The sequence below is a fragment of the Ipomoea nil genome, unplaced genomic scaffold (genome assembly GCF_001879475.1).
Source record: "Ipomoea nil cultivar Tokyo-kokei standard unplaced genomic scaffold, Asagao_1.1 scaffold2283, whole genome shotgun sequence".
Classification (NCBI taxonomy): Eukaryota; Viridiplantae; Streptophyta; class Magnoliopsida; order Solanales; family Convolvulaceae; genus Ipomoea; species Ipomoea nil.
In genome coordinates, this window is record NW_017618711.1 from 971,115 (window position 1) to 982,206 (window position 11,092).

General features: G+C 36.4%; 1 protein-coding gene across 2 annotated transcripts in view; it reads right to left on the minus strand.

The window, feature by feature from the left end:
- Positions 1–10,220, minus strand: part of LOC109151270 (LEAF RUST 10 DISEASE-RESISTANCE LOCUS RECEPTOR-LIKE PROTEIN KINASE-like 2.4) — a 32,672-nt gene extending 22,452 nt beyond the window's left edge. Inside the window, exons 1-4 of one of the 2 annotated variants that reach the window (XM_019299194.1) lie at positions 9,289–10,208; positions 5,178–5,219; positions 3,915–5,082; positions 3,208–3,267 (exon numbers count right to left, since the gene is read on the minus strand). In XM_019299194.1, the coding sequence (XP_019154739.1) occupies positions 3,950–5,082; positions 5,178–5,219; positions 9,289–10,204 (2,091 nt within the window). In that variant the 5' untranslated portion in view covers positions 10,205–10,208 and the 3' untranslated portion in view covers positions 3,208–3,267; positions 3,915–3,949. Of the gene's footprint in view, positions 1–3,207; positions 3,268–3,914; positions 5,083–5,177; positions 5,220–9,288 lie in introns of those variants that run through there. The other variant, XM_019299193.1, reaches the window with a different exon arrangement.
- Between the last annotated feature and the right edge of the window lie 872 nt (positions 10,221–11,092).

An 11,092-nucleotide genomic window follows, 5' to 3' on the forward strand; every position in this document is an offset into this window, starting at 1 on the left:
CATCGTCGTCGTCGCCGCCGCCACTACCACCACCACCATCGTCGCCGCCGCCGCCGCCACTACCACCACCACCATCGTCGCCGCCGCCGCCGTCGCCACTACCACCACCGCCACCGCCGTTGCCACCACCATCGCCACCACCACCATCACTATCATCACCACTGCCACCACCACCATCGCTACCACCACCATCACTATCATCACCACTGCCGCCACCACCATCGTCACCACCGCTACCGCCACCATCACATATTTTTATAAGGGTATTTATGTCTTTTAAAACATATTTCATTTCTATTCCTTAAATCAACCAAACACTATAATATAATTCCTAAAGTCAATTCCTTCCGGAAACCAAACAATAGAATACAATTCATATTCTATTCATTGCCTATTCCATTCCTTATGGAATAGCATTCCTATTACCTCAAAATTAATTCCGTGAACCAAAGGTGCTGTTATAGACTAAACCAATAACTTTAGGCTTCCGTTAACAACTAACAACTAGTCGTTTCCAAACACGGTATATTTCCTAGATTTCATGATATCCAAACAATTCACACTTTGTTGCCATTTATGAAACCTGGAGGTAAATCTAGTCATGTTGGTCGGGCTGACCATTGCAAATTAATTATATGTGATTTAGACCTTCATTTTGCCTAGTAAATTCAATTCTCATCTGATGTACAATCAGTTGAGTTCAAACTTCTCTCCAAATTTTAAATGATAACTACACCATTTTAATTTGTTCCATTGCAGTTTAATAGAATGACAGTATGTAGTATATCTAAATTAATGAAATAATGTTTTATAATAAAGTGTAAAAGAGTAGAGAGATAACGAAAAGGGAAAGGAGAATACTATCAAGATCACTGCAGGTTGACGATGAAGAAGTTCCATTAGCGCAATAGCAAACAAATTGTGTTGAAATGCCATTGGAACCGCATCGTCCCCCGGACCTCATGCAGTCCTGGCATAAGCTATTATTTGCTTTCCACTCCACCAAAAAACCACCACCCACGGATGTTCTTAGAAGCTCCTCAGAAACAAGGGAAGCATTACGTAAAGCCTGAAAAGCGCCTTGAGTGACAGTAACAAAGATCTCACTCCGGCACTTGATGGAGATACCGGCGGGGAGGATATTTGGCAATCCTGCACTGGGTGACCAGAGGACATTATTTCTGTTTGAGTTATTAGAATTCTCTTCACTGCAGTTAAAGAGGTTGGGAATTGGATTAAATGGAGCAGCGGCTATGACGGTGCAACCGTAGAACAGGGTGATGTTCTGGTCGGCAGAGGAAACGTCGTAGCTGAAGAGGTTGAAGTCCAAGGATGCGTTTCGAGGATTTGAGGGGCAAATATTGCTTAACAGATCATCTCGGGCAATAGTGGCCGACCGGTTCCGGTTGCTGATATTAAAAACTCTGTATTTCACCGATAGGATTGTTATTTCCGGTGACTGATTACTGCAGTTCAGGCCAAAATGTGGGTGGCCGCAGTAGGCCGGCCGGCTCCCTCCCCAGAAAGGGTAGCCTATGTTTTCAATATTGGCGCAGCTGAACGAGTCACCGCACCTCACATACTCATCAGGACTACTGCCATGATTTTGACAGAAATTTGCAGGCGTGTGGATGAAGATGAGGAGTGTAATGAGTGAGAGCAATGATTTAATACTAAGATTGGAATCCATATTGGCGGGGTGATCATGAAGCATTGCGGTTTACTACCTATATATGTGCGGTTTAACTGCTCAAAAACTTCAACTCTTGACTTTTAGTTGCTTATGTCAGTGAATAGTTATGTTGTGCAACCGAATGCACCATGCATGGTGCATACGATGCAAAATGACGTCATTTTGACTAAAAACGCGCGTTCCACTTTAAAAAAAAAAAAAGAGGTTCGATTCTCGGTAATAGCATTATTGTGGATATATAGTTATGTATTTCTGGATATATAGTTATGAATTTATGAATATTTAGTTCATTCATTGTGGATATTTAGTTCATTCATTGTAGATATTTACTTCATTCATGGTAGATATTTAGTTATGAATTTCTGAATATATAGTTTTGAATTTTTAGATATATAGTTATAAATTTATGGATATTTAGTTCATTCATTGTGAATATTTAGTTCAATCATTGTGGATGTTTAGTTCATTCATTGTTGATTTTTACTTCATTCATTCATTGTGGATATATAGTTATGAATTTATGGATATATAAAAATGCTATTGCCGGGAATCGAAGCTGATTTCTTTTTTAAGTGGGACACGCGTTTTTTAATCAAAACGACGTCGTTTTTGCATCCGATGGTGCATACGGATGCACATCATAATTTGCGTATGTCAGTCAAAGTCAGATTTTTTTTTTTTTGTTTATTAAGTAGGATTGGACATTTGGAGTTTGGAATTGGTATTACTGTAGTTGGTAATAGTGATATACATTAGAGCAGGCCATGTAAATTACTGCGTATTATTTAAATACTAGTGGGCTTAGTCGTGTGCATGGGCTCTGCCCAAAACGTCATGCCTAACGATTAATTAGTGTCTTTTAATTTTTAATAATTGTTATATAACAAAATATAAGTCTAAACATGATGTTAATCTTCAAAAATATTGCTTGGGAGATAGAAATCATTAAGTAAAGATTTGATTATTTCATCTTCTTCTTCAACTCTTGAATGTGGATGGGTAGTAGGTGAAGGAGCATGAGAAGAGCTTGCAGAGGGAGAGTGAAAGAAATATGATTCATCTTATCTATGGGAGAAGAAGGATTCATCTTAGTGGGTGGCAGCCTGCAACCTTAGGCAACTCCAAAGCCACCCAGGCTAACTATGATAATTTTTATTTTTTATGTTATATATATAAGTTTTGCTACAATAATATAATGTACATGAGAACCACCGGTCAAATTTCACTGCCACAAAACCAGATTCAACCTCACCGAAAAAACATATATATTTTCCGATGAAGCCAAGCAATGAACAATATAAAAACACAACCCCAGATCAGACGGGTTAGACATCCAGTAATAAAAAATAACGTTAAGGAAAAGTCAGCCCACCTTACAGAAAAAACAGTCGGAAAAATCAGTCCAATGGCTCCCCATTGAAACCTACTCCAAGATAATAGACCAAACATACTCCAAGATATTTCTTCATCCTTCTCTATCTATCGATCTTAAATTAATAGATATTAATTTTCTTTGGAAAAAACATGAGGAAGCTAAGGGAGGATTTAATAGTTTGTAGAGATTATGTCATATGGAACCATCAATATATCCCATTAAATTCTTACCACAGAGGAATGGAACCAGTTGTATTCGACAAAACAAAAAGTTCTTAGATGTCAGTTTAATACTAACTGACGGTAAATATGTTACCGGGAATATTATTATGAGACTAATAAGTGACAATAGTATTTGCTTTGTGTTTCAGTACAGTATATTGAACGTGTCCTCCCAAGCTGAGGGGAGCATCTACATATACAAGGGTGCTAACGGTAACAACATGGGACATAAATGGGGAGCTACTCTCTCATCAATGGGTGGCTTCAATGGCAATAAAGGTGACACCTGTTGAAATTCTGTCCGTTGGGTTTCCATGTGGTGCCGGGTCAGATGCCCACTTATGATCCGGGTCGGGTGCCAGCCCTATTATCCTGTCACTAACCAATTAAAGTAATGTGCCGTAGATAAGGAATTCATGGGCACAAACAACGAGGAAGGAGTCCGTTTGAAAAAACCGACAGAGCTGTCAACGGTTGTGGGAGAGGCAGCTATGAAAGAGAGAATACGACTGATACCAGATTACAACTATTATTCTTAGTTAATTACAAACGTTACAGAATACAACAAATATATAGTATGCAGGAGTTGTAACAGAGCTAGAACCAATAGAGTCCTAACAATATGATCCCACACTTAGAATCCTCATTATATTTCACACACTATGGACCTGATGAAATAGAGTGGTGAGGTGAGTCATGAATTGGAGGACTGAAAAATGGTTTAGGTGGAATCTCCAAGGACTCGATGCTTCCCTCCAACATCTCTACCACTTTTCTTATAGATGGACGGTCTGCAGGATTTGTTTGGATGCACCACAAACTAACCAACATCATCTTTATTGCCATTTCTTTATCCTCTTCATCTCTGATACCTTGATAAGCATTGAAATCAAATCCTTGCTCCAGATACTCATATACCCAACTCAAGAAATATGATGAGTCACTACTAGTCTTATTATCTAAGTCTCCATTTCCCCTTACCCCTACCATGTCAATAACCGTCATGCCATAACTATAAACATCGGATTTGTGTGACACACTTCCGATGCTTCTGAAGAAAACTTCTGGAGCAATATATCCCACGGTTCCTCTAGCGCCGTACACCGATAGAGATACAACGCTCTCCTTTTTCTTGCACAGTTTTGCCAGGCCGAAATCAGAAATTTTCGGGGCGAAATCCTTGTCCAAAAGAATGTTGTTAGGTTTAATGTCGAAGTGCATGATTCTTGTGTTGCACCCTCGGTGCAGATACTCTAGCCCTCGAGCAATGCCAATTGCAATCTGGTACAATGTCTTCCACTCCAACACACAATTCTTATTAGGCGACTCCATGTTGCCTATGTACTTGTCTAACGATCCATTAGGCATGAATTCGTAGATCAAAGCTCGTTTCTTCTGGTAGCAGAACCCTACAAGAGTAACTACGTTCACATGGGAAGTTCGACTAATGGTAGCAACTTCGTTGATGAAATCTTCTCCATTACCCTTTGTGTTTGTCAATAGCTTCACAGCTACAGGGTACCCATCGGGTAACTTTCCTCGGTATACACAACCAAAACCTCCTTCCCCTATTTTGTCATTGAATGAATTGGTCATTTTCAAGATATCCGAATAAGTATATAGCTTGGTACCATGAAATCCATTAGTCCTTATGAATGCTTCAATGTTTTGGACAGGCTGCAATTCTTCCTGCTGCTGTTGTTCTTGTGCTGCAACCACCCACTTTCCTTTTTGTCTACATACTAACCATCCAATGCCAATACCACCAAGAATAGCACCCACTATGCCGAGGACTGGAAATTGAACAAGATTAATGCAGAATTTGTTCAAAAGGCAAGCGAAGTCGAACACAAATCAGTTGAATTGTTGGAAAGAAATAAAGCAATACCTTTGCCCAGTGACCTTCTTTTGCTATTGCTGCTACTGCGAGCTGCAAGCATTTAGGGATAAGCCCTGTAAGTGCATATGACCAAAGAGAGAAAAGATAGCCACGAAAACAGATGGTATAAATAATAAAATTTTGCCACTGATCCTATATATATTATATATAACTCAAGTGAATTAGAATCCAACAAGTAAGAGTAGAGCAGAACAAAGGACTAGACTTTCTAAGGTCACAAGAGGCAAGATTTAGATTGCAAGAGAAAACAAATATAGCCATATAGGGATAAGAAATACTTTTACAACTCAATCTTTCCGTTATGACCTAATCTATTTTTAACCCATGTCAGTTATGACTTATGACCCAAGTAGCATTCCCCATTAAAGATCCTTCTTAACATGACAAAAACAAAAAAAAAAAAAAACAAAAACAAAAACAAAAAAACTCGGGGTAAAATAGAAAATTCACAGTTTATTCTCCATATATTGAAACCAATTTCACAACATTATTTTCCACTTCTCAACTTCCTATTTCAAGCTTTTGGAGATAAAGAACCTTGAAATAGGAGACTAAAAAGTATAAAATAATGTTGCAAAATTGGATTCAATATAATTTTATATGGAGGAGAATAAGATGTAAATTTCTTACTTTATCCGTCCAATATTAAAGGTTTAAAAAAAAAATTGTCATGTTGAGACAAGTCCTTGACGTCGATGACCAAATACGTCACTTTGCACATAACTAAGGGGTTAAAAACAAATATATAGTCATAATTGAGAGACTGAGTCGTCACTGCATGTATAACTCAAAGACCAAAGATACTATTTTTCCTTAAATCTTTTAAGTAATATTTGCCATTTTGTAATACAAGTATGTATTCATGAATATCATATTTATATTCTAAATTCTTCCTTCCCTGTTTAGGTTTCATGTAAATTACCCAAGGCATAAATACCAACAATAATAATGTTTTTTTTATTTCTTTTTAAATTTTTACTCATCCTTATAATAATAATAATAATAATAATAATAATAATAATAATAATAATAATAATAAGTAATTTAAGAGTTAATAAATTAGCACAATATGTCTATGTCATTATAGGTCATTTTACATACAATCAGTTAAAAGTAACAACTATTTTACCATACACTATTTAACAACTAGCTAGTACATGAGCAGGTCAAACCAGCTAATTCAATTCGCTATCAATTAACTGAATCAACTATCATCCATTTGCCAAACACCTCCAATGTTTAAGAATCCGTTTGGCTGGCCCCTAGCACAAAACATTATAAAATATTTACTTTTTTTCCTTAATTAATTTAGTTTAAACTTATGTCGGACTAAACCTTAAAACTCTTGGCCTAGCCCACAAATAATAATAATAATAATAATAATAATAATAATAATAATAATAATGATTGTTCTTCAATTTTTTTTAGTGCAATATTATTACAGTTATCAGTAATTGATCATATACTGTGATGACATCCCAGTTACCCATCCAAGGAGATGTAGAACAAATATTACCTTATAAATAATCATGAGCATTTCAAAAAAAAAAAAAAAATCACGTCACACAAAATAATAAAATCTTTGTTAGGCCCGCCCGTATGCCAAAAAAAAAAACTTTAATTCCTTTTGTCTAAAATATTATTATATTTATTAATTTAGTATTTAATTTTATTATAATAAGTTAAAAATTAAAAAGTATTTATTTACACAATTTTATAATAATAATTTTTTTTTGAGTACTACTCACCTTTCCCCATGGACTTGAACCCATGACCTCCCATTTGGAAGAACCACTTCATGCTATTAGACCACAATGTCATTGACTTAAAATAATAATTATTATTAATCTTTAAAACTATTATAATTTTTTATTTATATTTTTATTTTAATATAGTAACAATTATTATTATCATCATTAAAATAATTAATATTTTATAAGAAATAATTTTATAATAAATTTATGGTCATGTTTTTAAAAAAATAACCAAACAGAAAAATATATTTGTTTTTTTTACTTTTATCCAAAAAAAAAAAAAAAACTATTTTCTAACTTTCAATCAAACACCAACAAATGAAAATATTTTTCAAAAAATAATTCATTTTTTTAGAATTCATTTTCTAGGAAACACATTTCCTATTTTCAAACGGCACACCCGGGGTTGTTCTACGCGGGGTCGACCACCCTGGGGTCGGCCGAGCCCATGGCCAAGGACTGGGTCCTCACATGGAGCGAGTCCCGCGGCTCCTCCCGCGTGACCCGGTCCCGGTCCGGCCGGGGGTATAAAAACACCCCCGGTGTCCTATTCAAGCATCTTCTACCTTCATACAATACTTGTAACGTTATTACACGTTCCGAACCTCTGTAATAGCATTATACACTCAATTAATACCATATTTATCATTTTATTATTTATTTATTATATTCGAACATATATTCGGATTGTATATATAATCCGGACCCTCGGGTTCATATAATCCATCAGGTACCTTGGAATCTTGGCGATATTTGAAATAAGTGAAGGCTTTGGGTCTTCAAAGTTGGCGTGTTTAATTTGCATTTTGTTTGTCCTTTTGTCTTCACAAACAAAATGTCCTCACGCTACATGATTAGACTAATATATATGTGCACAATGATCACTTTCACTACATGGAAAAAGAATCAAAATACAAATAAATATTATCGCTACTTGAGATTAGGAATATAGTCTAAATTATTAAAGAAATAATTTGGGCATTATTTGCGTCCAGGTCCTCAAAAGACTATATGTAGTCAAGGAAGATGCCTGACAGAAGTTTATGTTGTACAATTCAAATCATTAAAAAGTGCAATTGTATATATAATAATGTAAGCCCACATTCATTTTTGACAAAAGTTACTTAGCATTCTCAATTCTATTTTTCTAACTCAAATATGTACACTTTGAGAATCAATTTATCATTCAACCATTTTCCATATATGTGTATAATATATCAAAATTAAACATCTCAATTAGAAGAACTCGAGTTCACATTAACCCGATCCAAATTAAAAGTTGATCCAGGGATAACTCTAATAACCAATATGACTAAGGATACAAACTTGTTGTCACAAAGTCACGAGTTTAAATGAATCACAACCCTTTTAGTTTGAGCCGATCAACTATAGGCAACTTAGGCTGGTTTACTTGCATGTGGTACTATGCTTCTCCCAAAAGGTTGAATCCCCACCTCAATGGGAATAGTTATGCTGTGCATGCAAAAACGACGTCGTTTTATTAAAAACGCGCGTCTCCCCTTTAAAAAAAAAAAAATTCAGGTTCGATTCCTAGTAACAACATTATTTTGTTCATTCATTATGGAATTTTAGTTCATGGATTATGGAATTATAGTTCATCGATTATGGAACTATAGTTCATCGATTCTGAAATTTTAGTTCATAGATTCTGGAATTTTAGTTCATTCATTCTGAAAATTTTAGTTCATCAATTATGGAATTATAGTTCATCGATTATGGAATTATAGTTCATCGATTATGGAATTATAGTTTCGAACCTAATTTTTTTTTTTTAAGGGGAGACGCGCATTTTATAAAAACGACGTCGTTTTTGCATCCGTATGCACCATGCTTGGTGCATACGGATGCACAGCATAATTTGCCCCTCAATGGCCCCCTACACCCTGGCCCGACAAAACATTTGGCAGGATGTAAATCACGGTGACTCAATGACTCGGTAGACAATGCCAAATGCTGATGCGCACAAGGGATCTGCTAAGGTTCGAACTTTGGTCTCTTCTCCCAAATACTACATACTAAACCACTGAACTAAGCTCATATGGGTCTTGTGGTTCTTTATTGGCTAGGGCCACAGGGCGAGTTTACCCCATGCTTACCCTCGAATAGTGGTTGTGGGTTTTCTTCGTGATCCAAAAAAAAAAAAAAAATTAGAAGTTGATCCAACTAAAATTTAATTTATACCACAAAGGCACAAAATAGCTAGCTACTTTAAATGTTATTTTAAGAAAAATTTTCCAAGTGTTTTTAGTATGTAGGAAAGTTAACCATATTTTCTATAACCGATAGAAAAGGGAAAAGGAAAAGGAAAGGGAGCAAATGTATACCATAATAGCAAACAAATTGTGTCGAAATGAGATTGGCATTGGAACCGCATCTTCCCCCTGAGCTTCTACACTCCTCGCATAAGCTATTATTCGCTTTCCACTCCACAGCAAAACCACCAGCAACGGATGTTCTCAGGAGCTCCTCCGAAGCAAGCTGGGAAGCATTACCCAAAGCCTCAAAAGCTTCTTGAGTGACAGTAACAAAGATCTCAAACCCGCACTTGATGTTATTATTACTGGGCAATCCTGTACTGCGCGACCAGAGGCCATTTCCGGTCGAGTTACAGTTGAAGAGGTTGGAAACCAATGAAACCGAGGTGCAACCGTAGAACAAGGAGATGTTCTTGTCGGCGCCAGAAGAAACGTAGCTGAAGAGGTTGAAGTCCAAGGATGCGTTACGAGGATTGGAGGGACAAATATTGCTTGTCAGATCATCTCTGGCAATAGTGGCCGTGTCTGCTCGGTTGCTGATATTAACAACTCTGTATTTCACCGATTGGATTGTAATTTCCGGCAAGTCTTTACTGCAGTCCAGCTCAAAGCTTGGATGGCCGCAGTAGGCCGGCTGGCTCCCTCCCCAGAAAGGGTAGCCTACGTTTTCAATATTGGCGCAGTTGAATGGCTCACCGCAGGCCTCATACTCACCACTGCTGCCATTATTTTGACACAAAGTTTCCGGCGTTTGGATTAACAAGATGATGAACACAAACAAGGCTGGACAGATGGAGTTGGAATGATCCATATATCTTTGGGAGCTGAGGTTCTGATTTCTGATCATGAAACTTTGCCTTGTATAGAAGCTAATTAAGCTACCTGCTATATATGCTGCTTTGAAAGGCCTAACTGTACTGATGAGAAACTTCATTTCTTGACTTAAGTAGTTGTAAATGCTAGTCAATGTAGGCCAAATTTGCATAATCAAAATGTGGATATTATATATTTTGTGGGGTACACATTAATTTGTTTGTTAAGTAGACAGTGTTGATCTTTTAACCTATTCATAGTTTTATATAATAAAAATGTTTTTTTTTTCCTAGTAAGACTATTCGTATTGATTTTTTGGACACATTCCTTGTCATACATCTACTATACCCCCTTTGCAGGGAAGCTCAAGAGTCGAGGATGGATAACAAATTAACAATCGACCCCCTTTGTAGGGAAGCTCAAGGAATGATATTAGGGGTGACCACGGTTCGGTTCGAACCGAACCATGCACTATTGAACCGGAATCGAAATTGAACCGTCCGTATAGTTTTGATTCCGGTTCCGGTTTTAACCGGAACCAATTTAGTTCCGGTTAAGGTTTGAGATGACAAGGAATCGGAATTGACGATTTCGGTTCCAAATCGAAAAAAATTAAAAAATTAAAGTTTTTTTTATTATTATGTTTTTAATAAATTCGGTTAGAATCGGCGATTCCAACCGGAACCGGAACTTTACTATAAGGTTCCGGTTTTGGTTTGACCATTTGCGGAATCGAAACCGAAACCGTGGTCATATCTAAATAATATGTTAAGGTGTCGGAGACAATAGTTATACTGTGTGGGTACATATATGCTCTGTTTGGCACACATACTTGAAAAACTAATCAAAACCTATGAAAATTTTTGTAGTTAATAAGTTAACTAATTGAAATTATAGTATTTAATAAAACTTGTTGTTGAATAAGTTAGTAAGTATTAAAAGTCGAAAAGATAAACTTAGATAATAGTTGAAAATATCGGTAAGCGCTCCTTGGACGTCTTGTTAGCTGAAAGATTTCACATTTCTTAGAAGCGAAGCTACTTCACTGAAAAAGGAAAGC